This window comes from Hordeum vulgare, chromosome 5H, assembly GCF_904849725.1.
Source record: "Hordeum vulgare subsp. vulgare chromosome 5H, MorexV3_pseudomolecules_assembly, whole genome shotgun sequence".
NCBI lineage: Eukaryota > Viridiplantae > Streptophyta > Magnoliopsida > Poales > Poaceae > Hordeum > Hordeum vulgare.
Window position 1 is genome coordinate 540,910,598 of NC_058522.1, and position 21,041 is coordinate 540,931,638.

Consider the following 21,041-nt stretch of genomic DNA (forward strand, 5'->3'; position numbering starts at 1 on the left):
TGCGGGTTCGAGAACTATGTAGACATGACCCGAGAGACTCCTCGATCAATATCCAATAGCGGGACCTGGATGACCTCTGGGCTCTCGTATTCGTCCTCTGAGTCTTCTTCTGAGTCTTCCTCTAAAGTACCATATTTTTCCTCGCCGCTTTCCCCGGGGCTGCCATGCCCATATTGGATCCTACATATTCTACGAAGATCTTTGTCGTTTGAACCTTAGTGCCAAGGATTCATATAATCCTGTATGTCATTCCCTTTGTCCTTCGGTATGTTACTTGCCCGAGATTCGATCGTCAGTATCCGTATACCTATTTCAATCTCGTTTACTGGCAAGTCTCTTTACTCGTTCCGTAATACAAGATCCCGCAACTTACACTAAGTCACATTGCTTGCAATGCTTGTGTGTGATGTTGTATTACCGAGTGGGCCCCGAGATACCTCTCCGTCACACGGAGTGACAAATCCCAGTCTCGATCCATACTAACTCAACGAACACCTTCGGAGATACCTGTAGAGCATCTTTATAGTCACCCAGTTACGTTGCGACGTTTGATACACACAAAGTATTCCTCCGGTGTTAGTGAGTTATATGATCTCATGGTCATAGGAACAAATACTTGACACGCAGAAAACAGTAGCAACAAAATGACACGATCAACATGCTACGTCTATTAGTTTGGGTCTAGTCCATCACATGATTCTCCTAATGATGTGATCCCGTTATCAAGTGACAACACTTGCCTATGGCCAGGAAACCTTGACCATCTTTGATCAACGAGCTAGTCAACTAGAGGCTTACTAGGGACAGTATTTTGTCTATGTATCCACACAAGTATTGTGTTTCCAGTCAATACAATTATAGCATGGATAATAAACGATTATCATGAATTAAGAAATATAATAATAACTAATTTATTATTGCCTCTAGGGCATATTTCCAACAGTCTCCCACTTGCACTAGAGTCAATAATCCAGTTCACATCACCATGTGATTCCAACGAATCCAACACCCATATAGTTCTGGGGTCTGATCACGTCTTGCTCGTGAGAGAGGTTTTAGTCAACGGTTCTGAAACTTTCAGATCCGTGTGTTTTTTACAAACTTTTATGTCATCTTATAGATGCTGCTACTATGTGTTATTCGGAAATGCTCCAAATATCTACTCTACTATACGAATCCGTTTCACTACTCATAGTTATTCGGATTAGTGTCAAAGCTTGCATCAACGTAACCCTTTACGATGAACTCTTTAACCACCTCCATAATCGAGAAAAATTCCTTAGTCTATTTAGTTACTAAGGATAACTTTGACCGCTGACCAGTGATTCAATCCTGGATCACTCTGTGTACCTCTTAACAGACTTGCTGCAATGCACACATCAGGTGTGGTACTCAGCATGGCATACTTCAGAGTCTACGGTAAGGCATAGAAGACGACCTTCGTCTATTCTCTTCATTCTGTCGTGGTCGGGTTTTTGAGTCTTACTCAAATTCACACCTTACAACGCAACCAAGAACTCCTTCTTTGCTGATCTATTTTGAACTCCTTCAAAAACTTGTCAAGGCATGCATCTTGTTGAAACCTCCATTAAGCGCTTTCGATCTATCTCCATAGATTTTTGATGCTCAACGTTCAAGTAGCTCAATCCAGGTATTCCTTTGGAAACTCCTTTCAAACAACCTTGTATGCTTTACAGAAATTCTACATTACTTCTGATCCACAATATGTCAACCACATATACTTATCAGAAATTCTATAGTGCTCCCACTCACTTCTTTGGAAATACAAGTTTCTCATAAACCTTGTACAAACCCAAAATCTTTGATCATCTCATCAAAGTGTATATTCCAACTCCGAGATGCTTGCACCAGTCCATTCAAGGATCGCTGGAGCTTGCATACTTGCTAGTATCTTTAGGATCGACAAAACCTCCTGGTTGTATCACATACAATGTTTGCTCGAGGAAACCGTCGAGGAAACACTGTTTTGACATCCTATGTGCAATATTTCATAAATAACGCACCAACTACTAACATAATTCTAACAGACTTTTAGCATCGCTACGAGTGAGAAAGTCTCATCATAGTCAACTGTTTGATTTTGTCGGAAACATCTTTGCGACAAGTCGAGCTTTTCTTAATAGTGACTTATCACCATCATCGTCTGTCTTCCTTTTAAAGATCCATATTTACTCAATAGTCCTATGACCATCAAGTAGTTCTTCCAAACTCTATACTTTGTTTTCATACATGGATCCTCTCTCGGATTTCATGGCTTCCAGCCATTTGTCGAAATCCGGGCCCACCATTGCTTTCTCCATAACTCGTAGGTTCACTATTGCTCAACAACATGACCTCCAAGACAGGGTTACCGTACCACTCTGTAGTAGTAAGCGACCTTGTCAACCTATGAAGCTTGTAGTAACTTGATCCGATGCTCGATGATCACCATCATCAGCTTTCACTTCAATTGGTGTAGGCGCCACAGAAACAACTTCCCGCGCCCTGCTACACACTGGTCGAAGTGATGGTTCAGTAACCTCATCAAGTTTTACCACCCTCCCACTCATTTCTTTCGAGAGAAACCTTTCCTCGAGAAAGGATCCGTTTCTAGAAACAAACACTTTGCTTTCGGATCTGAGATAGGAGATGTACCCAACTGTTTTGGATATCCTATGAAGATGCATTTATCCGCTTTGGGTTTGAGCTTATCAGACTGAAACTTTTTCACATAAGTGTCGAAGCCCCAAACTTTCAAGAAACGACAGTTTAGATTTCTCTAAACCTCAGTCTATACTGTGTCATCTCAACGGAAATACGCGATGCCCTATTTAAAGTGAATGCGGTTGTCTCTAATGCATAACCCATAAACGATAGTGGTAATTCGATAAGAGACATCATAGCATGCACCATACCAAATAGTGTGTGGCTATGACGTTCAGACACATCATCACACTATGATGTTCGAGGTGGCATGAACTGCGAAACAATTTCCACATTGTCTTAACTGCGTACCAAAACTCGCAACTCAGATATTCTTTTCTATGATCATATCGTAGACAGTTTATCCTCTTGTTACGACGAACTTCACTCCGAAACAGAATTGAACTTTTCAATATTTCAGACTTGTGATTCATTAAGTAAATACTCTAGTATCTACTCAAATCGTCATTGAAGTAAGAACATAATGATATCCACTGCGTGCCTCAGCACCCATTGGACTGCATACATCAAAATGTATCACTTCCAACAAGTTACTATCTTGTTTCATCTTAATGAAAACAAGGCCTTGCTCATGTGGTATGATTTGCATGTCACTAGTGATTCAAAAACAAGTGAGTATAAAGATCCATCAGCATGGAGCCTCTTCATGCAATTTATACCAACATGACTCAAGCGGCAGTGCCACAAGTGGTACTATCATCATTACCTCGTGTCTTTTGGCACCAATATCATGAACATGTGTAACACTACGATCGAGATTCAACAAACCATTGAAGGTGATTATTCAAGAAAATAGAGTAGCCATTATTCTCTTTAAATGAATAATCGTATTGCAATAAACACGATCCAATCATGTTCATGCTTAACGCTAGCACCAAATAACAATTATTTAGGTTTAACACCAATCCCGATGGTAGAGGGAGCGTGCGACGTTTGATCATATCAACCTTGGAAACACTTCCAACACGTATCGTCACCTCGCCTTTAGCTAGTCTCCATTTATGTCGTAGCTTTCATTTCGTGTTACTAATCACTTAGCAACTGAACCGGTATCCAATACCCTCATGCTACTAGGAGTACTAGTAAAGTACACATCAACATCATGTATATCAAATATACTTCTTTCGACTTTTGCCAGCCTTCTTATCTACCAAGTATCTAGAGTTGCTCCGCCTCAGTGACTGTTCCCCTCATTACAGAAGCACTTAGTCTCGGGTTTGGGTTCAATCTTGGGTCTCTTCATTAGTGCAGCAACTTTTTTGCCGTTTCACGAAGTATCCCTTCTAGCCCTTGCCTTTCTTGAAACTTAGTGGTTTTACAAACCATCAACTATTGATGCTCCTTCTTGATTTCTACTTTCGAAGTGTCAAACATCGCAAATCGCTCAAGGATCATTGTATCTATCCTTGATATGTTATAGTTCATCACGAAGCTCTCACAGCTTGGTGGCAGTGACTTTGGAGAACCATCACTATCTCATCTGGAAGATTAACTCCCACTTGATTCAAGTGATTGTCGTATTCAGACAATCTGAGCACACGCTCAACGATTGAGCTTTTCTCCTTTACTTTGTGGACAAAGAATCTTGTTGGAGGTCTCGTACCTCTTAACAAGGGCACAAGCATGAAATCACAATTTCATCTCTTTAGAACATCACTTATGTTCCGTGACGTTTTAAAACGTTTTCGGCGCCTTGCTTCTAAGCCATTAAGTACTTTGCACTGAACTATCGTGTAGTCATCAGAAACGTGTATGTCGGATGTTCACAGCATCCACAGACGACGCTGGAGGTGTAGCACACCGAGTGGTGCATTAAGGACATAAGCCTTCTGCGCAGCAACGAGGACAATCCTCGGTTTTACAGACTCAGTCTGCAAAGTTTGCTACTATCAACTTTCAACTAAATTTTCTCTAGGAACATATAAAAACAGTAGAGCTATAGCGGAAGCTACATCGTAATTCGCAAAGACCATTAGACTATGTTCATGACAATTAGTTCAATTAATCATACTACTTAAGAACTCCCACTCAAAAAGTACATCTCTCTAGTCATTTGAGTGGTACATGATCCAAATCCACTATCTCAAGTCCGATCATCACGTGAGTCGAGAATAGTTTCAGTGGTAAGCATCTCTATGCTAATCATATCAACTATACGATTCATGCGCGACCTTTCGGTCTCATGTGTTTCGAGGCCATGTCTGCACATGCTAGGACCGTCAAGCTTAACCCGAGTGTTCCGCGTGTGCAACTGTTTTGCACCCGTTGTATGTGAACGTTGAGTCTATCACACCCGATCATCACGTGGTGTCTCGAAACGAAGAACTGTCGCAACGGTGCACAGTCGGGGAGAACACAATTTTGTCTTGAAATTTTAGTGAGAGATCACCTCATAATGCTACCGACGTTCTAAGCAAGATAAGGTGCATAAAAGGATTAACATCACATGCAATTCATAAGTGACATGATATGGCCATCATCATGTGCTTCTTGATCTCCATCACCAAAGCACCGGCACGATCTTCTTGTCACCGGCGCCACACCATGATCTCCATCAACGTGTCGCCATCGGGGTTGTCATGCTACTCATGCTATTACTACTAAAGCTACATCCTAGCAAAATAGTAAACGCATCTACAAGCACAAACGTTAGTTTAAAGACAACCCTATGGCTCCTGCCGGTTGCCGTACCATCGACATGCAAGTCGATATTATCTATTACAACATGATCATCTCATACATCCAATATATCACATCACATCGTTGGCCATATCACATCACAAGCATACCCTACAAAAACAAGTTAGACGTACTCTAATTTTGTTGTTGCATGTTTTACGTGGTGACCATGGGTATCTAGTAGGATCGCATCTTACTTACGCAAACACCACAACGGAGATATATGAGTTTATATTTAACCTCATCCAAGGACCTCCTCGGTCAAATCCGATTCAACTAAAGTTGGAGAAACTGACACCCGCCAGTCATCTTTGAGCAACGGAGTTACTCGTAGCGATGAAACCAGTCTCCCGTAAGCGTACGAGTAATGTCGGTCCGAGCCGCTTCGATCCAACAATACCGCGGAATCAAGAAAAGACTAAGGAGGGCAGCAAAACGCACATCACCGCCCACAAAAACTTTTGCGTTCTACTCGAAAAGACATCTACGCATGAACATAGCTCTGATACCACTGTTGGGGAACGTCGCATGGGAAACAAAAAATTTCCTACGCGCACGAAGACCTATCATGGTGATGTCCATCTACGAGAGGGGATGTGTGATCTACGTACCCTTGTAGACCGTACAGCAGAAGCGTTAGTGAACGCGGTTGATGTAGTGGAACGTCCTCACGTGCCTCGATCCGCCCCGCGAACCGTCCTGCGATCAGTCCCACGATCTAGTGCCGAACGAACGGCACCTCCGCGTTCAGCACACGTACAATTCGACGATGATCTCGGCCTTCTTGATCCAGCAAGAGAGACGGAGAGGTAGAAGAGTTCTCCGGCAGCATGACGGTGCTCCAGAAGTTGGTGATGATCTTGTCTCGGCAGGGCTCCGCCCGAGCTCCGCAGAAACGCGATCTCGAGGTAAAACCGTGGAGATATGTGGTCGGGTTGCCGTGGCAAAGTTTTTTTTTCTCAAATCAGCCCTAAAACCTCCGTATATATAGGGGGAGGAGGGGGAGCCTTGCCTTGGGGTCCAAGGACTCCCAAGGGGGTCGGCCGAACCTAAGGGGGGAACCCTCCCCTTCCAAACCGAGTCCAACTAGGTTTGGAAGGAGGAGTCCTTCCCCCTTTTTCCACCTCCTCTTTTTTTTTTCTTTTCTCTTTGATTTTTCTTCCTATGGCGCATAGGGCTCTCTTGGGCTGTCCCACCAGCCCACTAAGGGCTGGTGCACCACCCCCAATTCCTATGGGCTTCCCCGGGGTGGGTTGCCCCCCGGTGAACACCCGGAACCCATTCGTCATTCCCGGTACATTCCCGGTAACTTCGAAAACCTTCCGGTAATGAAATGAGGTCATCCTATATATCAATCTTCGTTTCCGGACCATTCCGGAAACCCTCGTGACGTCTTTGATCTCATCCGGGACTCCGAACAACAATCGGTAACCAACCATATAACTCAAATACGCATAAAACAACGTTGAACCTTAAGTGTGCAGACCCTGCGGGTTCGAGAACTATGTAGACATGACCCGAGAGACTCCTCGGTCAATATCCAATAGCGGGACCTGGATGCCCATATTGGATCCTACATATTCTACGAAGATCTTTATTGTTTGAACCTAAGTGCCAAGGATTCATATAATCCCGTATGTCATTCCCTTTGTCCTTCGGTATGTTACTTGCCCGAGATTCGATCGTCAGTATCCGTATACCTATTTCAATCTCGTTTACCGGCAAGTCTCTTTACTCGTTCCGTAATACCAGACCCCGCAACTTACACTAAGTCACATTGCTTGCAAGGCTTGTGTGTGATTTTGTATTACCGAGTGGGCCCCGAGATACCTCTCCATCACACGGAGTGACAAATCCCAGTCTCGATCCATACTAACTCAACGAACACCTTCAGAGATACCTGTAGAGCATCTTTATAGTCACCTAGTTATGTTGCGACGTTTGATACACACAAAGTATTCCTCCGATGTTAGTGAGTTATATGATCTCATGGTCATAGGAACAAATACTTGACACGCAGAAAACAGTAGCAACAAAATGACACGATCAACATGCTACGTCTATTAGTTTGGGTCTAGTCCATCACATGATTCTCGTAATGATGTGATCCCGTTATCAAATGACAACACTTGCCTATGGCCAGGAAACCTTGACCATCTTTGATCAACGAGCTAGTCAACTAGAGGCTTACTAGGGACAGTGTTTTGTCTATGTATCCACACAAGTATTGTGTTTCCAATCAATACAATTATAGCATGGATAATAAACGATTATCATGAACTAAGAAATATAATAATAACTAATTTATTATTGCCTCTAGGGCATATTTCCAACATAGTGGATCCACCTTTCATGAGTACAACAACGAGTTCTTTGATATCATCCCTGCTCTATGTACTCGCTTTGTGGAGCCTCCACGCATTGACGAACCACATCCAGTAATTGCTACCAATGAACGATTCTATCCATACTTCAAGGTTCTTATCTTGACACTTAAAAAATTCCTTACCTTTGTCCATTAAAATCTCAAAAGTTAATTAGCAAATCTGTTTTTTTACAGAATTGTATAGGTGCTATCGCTGGATCCCATGTTCCTATTACCATTGCGCCTGAGAGTGCTGCACCATTTCGGAATAGAAAGGACACCATGAGCCAAAACATAATGATTGCATGTGACTTTGACTTGAAGATCACATTTATATCATGTGGCTGGGACGGGTCTGCAACAGATGCTAGGGTTCTTCGATCTGCAATGAACTCTGGATTTAAAGTACCCGATGGAAAGTTTTACCTCGTCGATGGTGGTTACGCAAACACCACATCCTTCCTTGCACCGTATCGGGGTGTGAGATATCACTTGAATGAATTTGGGCATGGCCACCATCGTCAACAGAACCACAGAGAATTATACAATCTTCGACATGCTTTGTTGCGAAATCATGTAGAAAGGACCCTAGGAGTTCTTAAGAAGCGATTCCCAATTCTCAATGTCGGGACATTACATTCAATTAGGAACCAATCGAGGATTCCAGCAGCTACCACAATCTTTCATAACATCATCAAATTGCATGCTGGTGATGAGGAATGGCTTGAAAACCAACCAGATAACATACCTCTGGATGATTTTGTGAGTTTACCCAATGATAATGATAACTACCAAGGGAATAACACCCAAGGCAATGCTTTGCGAGATGAAATTGCAATGCAAATGTGGAATGATTTCCCACATAACACTACAAGAAATAAGGTCAGTTATGACTCCATATATTGGTCATTGATTCGTCATTGCTGTCGTTTATTGACCTTTTTTTGACCAAATTTACAACGTCAACAGTTGGCCGTCAAGAATGAACAAACATGACCTTTCTAAAATTTTGGTCGTAGGTCTCTATTGACCAAAATTTCGGTTTGGTCATTACCCATTTGTGTGAGCCACGTAGGATCTGACGTGGCCAAGCTTACGTGGCATTTCTAGTGACCAAATGGAATCATCATAAATTTTATATTCTGGCCCAATACCTATTTTACTATTGAAAATGTCTGATTTGTTTGGGTTGAAGCATTTTTTTGTTAGAAGCACGCATATCTCAGGATAGGACCATTAAAAATAAGTACAACAGAATAAAAGATTGCAAATAAAATGTATATTTTATTTCAATAGCATATCACATAAATACAATACATCATCCACCGACTCCACACATTAAGGTTCAACGCCTAACAAGGGCACATCAATTATGGAAGACATCAATGGCCAATTCCTAAATAAGCTCTTCTTGGTATCTGAAGTGCCAAATTGTTTGACATTTTTCTTGCGGATCAATCAGATGGTCCTCCAAAGCTTCAACACTTTGATTGCCATTTTCACTAGCTTTATGCTTGGGTAATGTTTCCTGAAATAGTTTGCAGATATATTACAACAAACAGCAAAAAAAATCAACATTAACTACAAACAACATCGTCTTTTCTACAGTTTCATGTCAGATTCAATGTACATTTTACTCCAGCCACTAGTTACTGCAAGAAAAGAACATAAAATAGTCGCTGAATGGGTTCTAAGATTTCCCAGATAAGTATGTGAAGAAGGTACAACAAGACATATTTATAAATATAGAACATTTCTGTTCAGGCTGAAAATATAAGGCTTCTTACAGGCCTCATGAAGTGGCGGAAACATAACATAAGCAAGGAAGCTAACACCATTGAAATATCACATACCAGCATCCATATGCAGCTTATAAGAACAACGGCAGCAAAGGCTGATGTGCATAAGCATGGTAAGAAATACGGGAACCTGACAAGTTTCATCAAAACAACGGCGGCAAGTTGCATCACATACCATCATTGGACTGCTTGGAGGTCGCACCCAGGGCAGGTCCTAACTTATATAGATGCATAATACAAATATTTCATTTGACTTAACTACAGCAGCAACCTGGTCCGGTCCTGAATTTGTTGGAGTAATGTAGAAGAAATTATCCAAGCATCTTGGGTCTGGCTATGCTCCTCTCCCGCTCTCCGTCCTTGTCGCCTTGATTCCTTATCTCCAGGCCATGCTTATCTCCCCCCAAGCAAGCAGCAACCTGCACACAAGATAGAAGACAAATCCAAAATGAACAAAACGTACACAAATTAATATCAAAGGGAGAAAATAATGTGAATATTACATGCAATCTTTCAGCCTTGAACTGGTTGTTGCCTGACCCGGCTACCTTCTTTTTTAAGTTATTTTTTTTGTTCACAGAAACAGGACTTAAAGCAAACTAGAATAAAAAAGTAATTTGTATTTATTGTTTATTTTTGCTAAGTGATTTAGTGTTATTTATTGTTTATCCTAAGATCATGCTGCCACCCAACCATTTTGTTCTAAAAAGGTAAATGGGAGTGGATAAAAAGATAATAGAGATAGGCCAAAGTTATGGTAAAGGAGTAGCCTCCGAAAGTTAGAAGACAAAAAGGATGTTATAAAGGAACACGTAACAGTGACATCCTTTGAGTATTCAATCATGCCAGAGAGGAAAAATATAATATTAGCAGGACGCTTACGCGACAAAGATAATAGATATTCATACACTACAGGAAGATGGTTAACACTATCTATTTCTATAGAGATCAGTGGCGGAGCGAGAAATTTTCTGGAGCCTGGGCAAGTTTGATCCTAAGTGTGAAATCAACATCTAATGTTCTGATAGATACATCATATAAAATAGCCCCGAACTTCCGAACCACAAATCCACATTAATAACAAAAATAAAATAAAAAACAAAGTCATACAAATGTAGTTTTTAAGTGGACTAAATATGTAACATATCGATATTTGATTTCATATACCAAAATAAATTTGAGAGTTGACAATAAAAGACATAGAACCAGGCCATGCCTGGACCAAACTCACCTTGTTCGAAGTAAAAGTATAGATATCCAAATTACCATCCAAATCTCCTAAAAAATAGTACAAGATCCGGTGTTCACACAAATTGATGTTAAAGCCCGAGAAGTGCCAGCAATTTTAGAGAGGTAAAAAAATGATGTACCTGCAATAATCATGTTTACTTTCCATCAAGATGCCACTGGTTCACACATGAAAATAGTTGATCATCCAGCACCAAGGGCCTGAAATAGTGTCAATTAAAAATAGACGATGAACTGCATGTGATGAAAATGCAGGCAACTGAAATAGTGTCAATTGAAAATGACTGGTGCTATATGGCCTCGAAGGAGGCAATATGGCACCAGAAGTCATTGCCTTGGTTCATAGGAAGTACCAGTCATTTTTTTTAAGTTTAATTTGATTTGTTCTTAGATTCCTAAAATTGTAATGCAGTTTTTTCATGCTCTGTTTACACACCAGCAGCGTATAAGGACAAGAGATACAAGGACTTCTACGCCACCAGCTTGGCCTCAAGCCCACTGTCATATCTTCTCTTATTTTATTTAAAAAAAAACATAGATGCACGCATATGCTCCATCACGGGCAGAATAGTAGAAAGAGAGCAACGATCAACTGTTTTCTCCAACTACACTTATAATATGTGCACGTTCATACACACAATGAAGTCTTGCCATTGTCGAATAGTTATGTATATAAATAGTAGGCAAGCAGATTTTATTAAATTGTCTATCTGTTAAATCATTTTAATTTGGATTGATATCTAATATAGCTTGCTGATGAACTGTTTTTGTTAAAAATACCAAGTTGACTAGACATCCTTTACACTTAGAATAAGTAGCAGAAATCTAAAAGTTTATGTTCATTATCTGTACAGGTTTCTCTTAATTCATGTGCAGATCCTAGAAGTTTCCTAGTAACTGAACATAGCCAAATAGCATAAAACTTCTATTTTAGTAGAACTCATAAAACAATAATCTACACGGGTCGGGAAATTCTGTTTTGAGAGATGCATGGATTGGAAACTGGATGAAGGAACTAGGGATCTGCAAAAGAACATGAAATATTGGTATGCAGAAATAGGTTCATATTTGGTGAACCGAATCCACCAATTGGAGCAATCATCAATGGTTTCCTACAGCAGCAGTTTCTCCTCATCAGGGCAGCACGTGCACAAAATAGAGCTTTTAACATTTATAGATCAGGAAGAGAAATAGAAAACTTAAAAAGACAGAACAAGAAAGGACCACCTTCCATTGCGTCCTGTACTAGGAGCAGCTCCTCTCTCTACGCCCATGGCCTTGAATTCCTTTACTTGGAAAAGTACGCGCACACATCAAGAGGAGAAAAAGAGAAGTTGTAGAAGAAAGACAGCAGGGGGGATTCATACCCTCTAGAGCTTCATGCACTGGGAGGGAGGCTCCATGCGTGATGTGGGAGAAGGAGCTCCGTCTCCATGGGATAGTGGAGGAGATGTGTCATTCACGGCATCGGGACAAGGGAGGAGAAGCCTTCCCATCCATGGCCCCCCGTTGCTCGAGCGGCGACGGTGCGCTCGATTTGCGAGGGAGATGAAATGATGTGAGGAAGAGATGGGGTATGTGACGAGGAGGAGTGGAGGGACTCACCTGAGTCACCGGAGATGGGCCGGAGCCACGCCGGCGAAGCGCTGGCACAAACCCTAGCTGGTGGGCAGGGTCACGCTTGGCCGCTGGAGGACGCGCGCGTCGGATCTTGCCCGATGGGAGTAAGGAGCGTTAAGAGGGGGACACGGCGGTGTGCTGGTCGCCGCCGGTCGACGCTGGAATCGGGCGGGATCGGGCACCGTAGGTGGTGGCGGCGGCGGCGAGAAGTGGTGCGGGGAGAGGGAGAGACGAGAAAGAGAAAGGATTGGTGGGTCAGTGAGATTGGTGCGGCGAGAAGTAGTCTTCTTCTTTTTTATTATTTTTAAAGATGGTCTTCTTTATTTATTATTCGCGCGCTGTGAAACTGAAAACCAAACGAAATCGTTCGCGGGCTGATCCAAACCTCTCGACGACGCATGAGCCTAACTTTAACTCACTTTATCCAAAAAAGGCTTTCCCTCACTTATTTATTTATTTATTTTTATTATTATTTACCTTCTTTGGTCGATGCATTGTTCCCACGGATTGGCCCGATCCGATCGATCATAGTCATCCATCTCTTCTAGATCCGACGGTAGAGACACCGTGTCACGCCGATCATGCCTTGCTCTAGATAAGTAAAACCATTAAAGTAATTGACGTTCCCGAACCAACTTAGGCCTATGTTTTTTATGGGTTATTGAAAAAGGAAAAAAATTATCTAGAAACCAAGTTCAATATAAATATAGTATGAAACTGAATAAAAATATTAAAATTAATTTAGTATGGAGCTTCAGATGACTAGTGTGTTGTAATGTTTCTCGCCTTTTTGGAGATTTGTCGTACCGTGGGTCGTCCTAGCATTATGGGGATCGCCAAGAGAGAGATTGTCTTTCACTTTTTTTCTCGTTTCTTTTCACTTTAGGCAGCCAGCCTATCACATGCGAGGCCACAGATCACTCCCTTGAAACAGATCCTCGCCATCCACTCCTCCTACATCCAACGCTTCAAAACCCTCCCCTCATCCAACACAACTCTATCACTTTTTCTCTTCTTTTTTTCAATCGATGGCACTTAATGACCAATTTGTGCAATAGTATCATGACCTAATGGACACAAAAGGTCATAACATTATGGGCTTTGGACCCTCTTAGACTTCCATGACTAATTTCGGAATTTTGGTCATGGATCAATGACCAATTAAACCGCCGTCATTATTTTTGGTCATAATTGAGCATTTTTCTTGTAGCGTAACTATCTCTTTGTAAGTTTGTGGATGTAATTGTCTTTTTCTAATTGAAATGATTAATTGTCTTTAGTTTGTGTGTTAATTTGTTTTATCTCAACAGATATGTACGCAAAAGGATCTCCCAAATTCAACTTGGCGCAGGCTGCTGCGTTATTGAGAAAGAAATGACTTCTTGACGTTAAAATGGATTCACCAATGGTTACCAAAAAGAGTTCTCCAAAAGGTATTCTTTTTTTGTCAATACAAGACCAATAGTATTTTAATTGAAGACAGTTAGCCAATAGACCTTGTGCTTTAATTAGCTTGTGTAGTTGTGAAACAAAGAGCACAATGGAGTTTAGGACTTGAAAAAGGTTTGGTGGAGATACTTATGGAGCATGATACTCCTTACCACCGAGGGAAAATGGATGGAGCAAGGAAACTTGGAACTTGATGGTGACAAAATTCCATGGAAAACACAAACATGTGAAGTTCTCGAAGTCTCAAATTCAAGATAAGGAGAAGGAACTCAAAAGAGAATACAAGATGTTAAAAGAAGCCCGAAAGCAAAGCGGTGTTGGCTGGGATGACAAAAGATGTATGATCGAAGCTGACACCGACCTTTGGGACAATCTGATGATTGTAAGTTATTTAATTCCACCCTTCGATATGGTTACAATTTTATACCATGCTAATACTCATCTATTGCTCTGGTTCTTTGTAGTCATATCCAAGTATCGGGAAATTCAAGAAGAAACATTTTCCTCTCTTTGACTCGCTAGGAGAACTCTATGATGGTAAGTTTACGAACTTTTGTTGCTTCCTCTTAACTCTTAACTCTTAACTCTGCCTATTGTTTTGTGATGGTTACTTACATGCATTTTGCAGGGCATACAACTAAGGGTACCTACAGTTTCACATCCATTGCACAACCATCACAAATTGACGAAGACTTTGAAGATGAAAGAGAGGTTGAGGAAGTAAAAGAAAGTGATGACTTGGAGATGGTGAATCAAGTGCAACATGATGAAGATGACTTGCAAATTCTGGATCAAATGGATGTTGCACATAGGAAGGAGGATGTCAATCCAAGTGATGAAGTGGGTCGTACAATGGCTGGTTCAGGAAAGATGCCCCAAAAGAAGCCCAAGAAGGAGAAGCGCAAGAACAGTGGAGATGTGATTGCTGGAGCATTAGAGAAGTATATAGAGTTGAAGAAAAGGCAAGTAGATGATGAAGCTACATACTTGGCCAATGAAAAGGCAGAGGGAACAAAATTACATGAATTCTCTATCACCAAGTGCATGGATGTGTTGAAAAAAATGTAGGATGTGACCCACATCGAGAAGATCAAAGCATTCAACGTCTTCAAGGATGCTGCAAACCGTGAGATTTTCATCAATGCCGCTGATGATGATAAAGATACTGCTGTTTTGTGGCTTCAGAGCCAAATGTCCCCATGAGGTATGTTCAAGACATGTAGCAGACATAACTTCCTTGTTATATAATTCTGTGATAGTTGATGGTATATTACATCTGTGTAGAGAAACATTTTCGTGATAAAACTTGCATACATAACTTCCTTGTTGTCATACTTTTGGATATTTAAGACCACTTCTTATTCTTGTGTATTAGGCTTCTCTCTTTAAGGATTGCATTGTGCAATAATTAATGATCCAGTTTGTAATTGGATGTTGACCACCTATGTAATGTTATATGCCTGTTATCATGTTAGCTGTGTCTTCACTTTGTGATATAGGCATTTAGTTGATGTGGGTAGTATCTGTCTACTTTCTAAACTAAATTTGTAGTTGGGTTCGATAATGTAGGGCAAATGATAGTATGCTGCATTGGTTAGTTTTCTAGCACCACGGATATAGTCTGTGTTGTTGCACATGTTTAATCTTGTTCTAGTGTAGTAAAGTCGGCAACTCTATATGGTAGCTATTTTTTTCTATATGAATTTTGGCAACCCATCCCTTTGTTATTCATTACACTGTAGCTTATTTTCTGTCTTCACTACTTCTACTAACCATGGAGTGTATTTTACAGTATATCATTATTTTCTTGAGTGCTGTGTTGCCATTTGAAAATAATTGTTAACTTGAAATCTATTTGTTTCGGTTTGACGATGTATTCTTGTAACTAACAATTGATATGGAACTTTGAGATGTATTGCTATTAGCCGCCTCGGCATGGCCGTAGTAACTGACCATCTGAAAAAGAAAGTTACTTATTCATCTCACCAATTTTCAGGGCATGCTTTGTCTTGAAGTGTGCAGTAGGTCTGAATACAATTGTCTTTTTCATACCAGCAGAATTCACTTAATCCTTGAAGTTTAGAAACATGTTCTTCATTATAGTAGGCAGTAGGTTTTGAACTGAATCTCTCAACCTCTGAACAGTAATCTTGTGTAGCACAGAGTGCTATTCCCCCTGTAAACATGTATAAGACAACCTAAAATGTCTTATATATGTTTACAGAAGTATGTAGTACTTAGTTGACCTTTTCCGGCATAGAACAAATATCAAAATGTGTGCTTTATTTCATCGTCCTTGTAGATTGTGGTGGCACCTGTTGTTGCATCTGATTATGGGTGATCTACTTGACAGTTACACTGACTGTTTTTTGTTTTGTTTTGTTCCGTAGCCTGCAGCTATGAGATCATTGCACTGGCAACAAGCACCCAATGAAGGAAAGTGCAGTCGGTGTGAGCCCCTTAGTTCTGCCAGAAAGTGATTCATCTCATAAACTGGCATTTTACCAGCACTCGTTTTGAGCCCCCTGTCAATCTTATGTCATGTAAAATAAAGCAAACTAGGTTGACCTTATTTGGGAGTCACTTTCTATTTTCAATGCCTACTTGTTGCACAAATGGAATGTTTCATTTCTCTGAGGAGTCAGTTTGCTATTGATGATGACATGATGTTTCAATAAATTGTCGACCTCGGATCTTTGATGGTGCCCCTTGATGTCTGCTGTTTCATGTCATGTGGTGTCTGTTTGTTTGTACGTCTGAGAAGCAATGAGAGTAAATTGCTCTACATGCTATAATCAGATTCACTGTGAGATATATCTAGAGTGCAACTTGTGCTATGTTGTTGTATCAACACAGGAAACTAGAAAACTCTAGTACCAAACAAGGTCTGGGGTGGGGGATTATTGGGGAATTGAGGGGATTTGGTGGAGGGGAGGGGATCACCAAATCCCCTCCAATCCCCAAGCGTATTGGGTGTGAAAAAACACTAGTACCGAACAGAGCCTAAGGCTAATTGGCTCACTCCCGGGTGGATGGCCCCCTCCTAGTGAACAACCGGAACCCATTCGTCACTCCCGGTACACTGCCGGAATTGCCCGAAACTTTCCGGTAACCAAATATATATATATATATATATATATATATATATATATATATATATATATATATATATATATATATATATATATCAATCTTTGTTTCCGGACCATTGCGGAAACCCTCGTGGCGTCCGTAATCTCATCCGGGACTCCGAACAACATTCGATAACCACACATATAACTCAACTATATACTAAAACATCATTGAACCTTAAGTGTACAGACCCTCGGTTCGAGAACTATGGAGACATGACCCGAGACACTCCTCGGTCAATATCTAATAGCGGGACCTGGATGCCCATATTGGATCCTACATATTCTCCGAAGATCTTATCGCACTACTAGGAAAAGGCTTGCTAATGGCGCACCTATTTTCGCTACTAATGGCGCACTATAGGTGCGCCACTAGCATCACGCCATTAGATTTTTTTACTAATGGCGCACCAGGCAGTGCGCCATTAGTATAGCTCATGGTGCGCCATTAGTATAGCTCATGGTGCGCCATTAGTATGCCTCTCAGGTGCGCCATTAGTATGCCTCCCAGGTGTGCCATTAGTATAGCCCATGGTGCTCCATTAGTATCTAATATTCTAGCATATATATGTTTTGTTTCAAAACCACAAATTCAACAGCACATAACATATATATATATCAAATATATAATACATAATATGTGCCCAATAGTTTTACTGATCCACAACACATAACATATATGCAAAGTTGCATAACAAATTTCATGATCCATATATCAAAACTCCATAGCATCCATACACCCAAAATTCCATAGCATCCATATATACATATAGTTCCATAGCATCCATACATACATAGCTCCATTACAAATATAGTTCCATAGCATCCATTCATTATTCACATACAATTTTTTGAGCTAGAATATTATTTTGTTTGTATTAATATGTTACCATTATTATTTTAGATGACAAAAAAGACAACTATGGCTCCAAAGGTTTGCTTTATGTCTTCACGCCACATAAGTAAACGAAGTAGAAGGGGCGCACGTTTAGGAGCTCCAGCGCGCGGTCCTTTTGAACTTCCCCTGACAAAAGAAGCATGAATCAAAAGCGTCAGGGAAAGAAAACAGATGATTCAGAATTACAAATTTTGATACATATTGGCTTCTAACAAAACAACACCAGTTTGTTACAAAATTTACGAGGTATCAAGATAAGGACTTCGCTCTGAACACCAAACAATGATTATAAAACACGCATGCGAGCAAGGAGATCGACATACCCAGGGTAGTATGGTGACGGAACAAGAAATGCATTTCCTAGATCAGCAATACAAAAGCTCAGTATTTCCATTGCAGGCGTCGCACCAGATGTTATTACCATTTGAGATGGATCAAAGGATATTGACCCTTGCATGATTTGCCTCAAGACTTGAAGATTTCTTTGTACCAACTTAATGACCATCTAGCTAATACAGGACAAGCAACAACATATTAATGCGGAAAACAGGGTGGCATCTCAGCATAATTTCTGCATGACTTGTGCCCAAAGGGGCTCATCATTAAATTTATTTTCTGATATATCAGCATGACAACACGTCTTAAAGTACGTTATATTTATCATATGATTGAAGCCTAGTGAAAGTGTGAAACAACAAAACAAAGTGCAGACAACTGGTCTCTATCTAGCCCAGGAACAAATTCTAGAGCCAAACCAACAAACAGATTACCAAGTCCTTACTCACCACAAAGTTCATTGATCCTCTTGGCCAACTCCTTGATCTCCTTCTCGGGCGTCTTGATGCTCGTGGAGCATGGCCCAAGCCCCTGTCAAGTGTCAACGGCAGCCAGAATCAGCAAACTTGAGCAGAAACCCTAGAAAGAGCACTCCACATCTCGCCTAAGCACGCCGATTTCCACCACAGAAAAGAGGCAAGCAGCACAAAATAAACAGCACCCCGTCGCCCGCATCAAAGCCCTAGCAGAATCACCAGCCCTCCCACATAGAAGCTCCTGTAGTTGGAACCAGGGATAGCAATGGGAAACGGGTGACAACAAGTGGAAATACTTTTCAACTAGTACTAATATTAGTCACTGACACCAAACCAGATTCAGCTTTGCCATTTGACTAAGAAAGAAGTACTGAGTATCTCAGATCTAAATGCCTTCAATATTCAAATCTTATCATTTAGAAAACAATTGGGATATGTAAATCAACACAAGGGGTTCATACTGGGGTAAAACTTACCTCAAAACCTGTAACGTCACAGTATCTCTTTGGTGGATAAATGGATGGGGGCGACTGAATATTTAAATCTGCACAAAAACATTCTGTGAACATTATATACGCCACAACAACTTGCTCTAAATACTACAGATGTAGACTACCTGAACAACACAAATAACTTGTTTCGCTAATGTCAAGTTTTTATTTCTATTATCCAGCTTTATACTCTAACTGAGAAACACAAGTTCATATAAGAGCTATCTAATCGCCTTAGCAGTTGAAGCTACTGATTCAGAAGCTATGAATATTAGACATAAAGCCAAGAACCTATTGATTGATTCTATTAGCATGGGATTCTGGGAAGCACGAGCTCGGAACCAACTTCCCGAAAATTACTCACTGTAAATTGAAGGAAAAAACAATGAACTGAAAGTTTGTATTTTGTAACATAAGAAGAAGCAATTCGCAATTCAAATGCTGCTACTGTTAGCACACACCAGAAACAGAAAATAAGAATACAATACAGTCCCAATTAGAATGAATTTTTGGCCACCACAAGTTTCTAGGCCTAGATCGAGCGGATAATCAATTTGGTCCTGATGAAACACATCAATGAACTACAATCGCAGGAGTCCACCAACCGAGAAGCGTGGCGTGGCAAAGGATAATCTAAGATCTACATATTCAAGTTAATCTGCATATCAAATCTCTGGAGATTTGAGCGGTTAGCAACGTGGCAAAGGATAATCTAAGATCTACATATTCAAGTTAATCTGCATATCAAATCTCAGGAGGGCGGATCTGGGCGTGCCATGGCCGCCGACTCACAGTTTGAGCAGTTGAGAGGGGAGAGAAATTAGCACCTGGAGCGGAAGTGGACGAAAATCCCCACAGTTTGAACCCGGTGAAATTCACGCTAGAGCTTACCTCCAGCTCCAGCATGAGTATGACCTGCGCGTATACCTTGTCGATGTCCGCCTCCGCCTTCCAAAATCCCCCCATAAAAAATTAGCTGACCGACTTGAATTTCGGAGCACACAAAATGCCGAGGAAATTGTACGAAGGCGGGAGGGAAATTGAGCAAGGGGAGTGGGTGGGGGGTAAGCGGGCACCTTGAGCTCGATGTTGATGACCCGGCAGAGCAGCTTGGGCGGCAGATCGTAGAGGCGCATCTGGTTGCCGGCGACCTGGTTCATGGAGGCCTCCACCTAGAAAACCAAAGAAACAGCGCGAGAGCAAGGAAATTCAGCGCGCGAACCGAAGCAGAAGGACCTCCCCGCGCCAAATCGCGAGGCGGGGGTGGAATTAAGCGAGGAGGAAGGGAGGCGGGCTTGACCGACCTGCTCGATGTGCCCCTGCGGGAAGTAGAAGACGAGGTCCCCGACGCGCGGGGCGGTGACGAGCGGGACGGCGCAGGCGTGCCAGAGCTCGTCGTAGAGCGGATCCCCTGCTCAGAAAACCAGCACCGCTAAGCGTCAGGAACCAACGAGGAGGAGTGGGAGGAGGATTACGGGCGCGCTGGCCAGATCCGGAAGCTCGCGTACCTACGGAGGGTGCCTGCGGCGTCGCCATGGCGGGCGACGGCATCTCGTGCTTCTGCTGGCCGGCGGCGCGGCGCGAGGAACCCTAGCTGTAGCTGCGCGAGGAGGCTGCGGGGAGGGGGCGAGGGGTGGGAGATGGAGGAAAGGGGAAGCGAGAGGAGGGGCAGAGAGATTTTTTTTTGCAAAACTACTAATGGCGCACCACCTACATATGCGCCATTAGTAACCCTGGTTAGTAATGGCGCACCTCCTCTGGTGCGCCACTAGTAGTTCTGCAAAAAAAATAGTAGTGGCGCACCACCAACAGTGTGCCATTAGTA

The 21,041-nt window shown here is 41.7% G+C and overlaps 1 protein-coding gene across 3 annotated transcripts; it reads right to left on the minus strand.

Moving 5' to 3' along the window:
• Window positions 1-17,777: 17,777 nt before the first annotated feature.
• Window positions 17,778-20,819, minus strand: LOC123398681 (auxin response factor 4-like). Of its 3 annotated transcripts, none has more exons than XM_045093130.1 (8): window positions 20,725-20,819; window positions 20,521-20,627; window positions 20,293-20,388; window positions 20,044-20,164; window positions 19,202-19,269; window positions 18,699-18,780; window positions 18,237-18,418; window positions 17,905-18,039 (listed from the first exon to the last, which is right to left on the minus strand). In XM_045093130.1, exons 1-7 carry the CDS (start codon window positions 20,765-20,767, stop codon window positions 18,408-18,410), a joined length of 528 nt encoding a protein of 175 aa, XP_044949065.1. In that variant the 5' UTR covers window positions 20,768-20,819; the 3' UTR covers window positions 17,905-18,039; window positions 18,237-18,407. The 3 variants fall into 3 exon arrangements, with proteins under 3 accessions (XP_044949063.1, XP_044949065.1, XP_044949064.1); XM_045093129.1 differs by having other exon boundaries at window positions 18,237-18,422; XM_045093128.1 differs by lacking the exon at window positions 18,237-18,418 and having other exon boundaries at window positions 17,778-18,039; window positions 20,725-20,817.
• Between the last annotated feature and the right edge of the window lie 222 nt (window positions 20,820-21,041).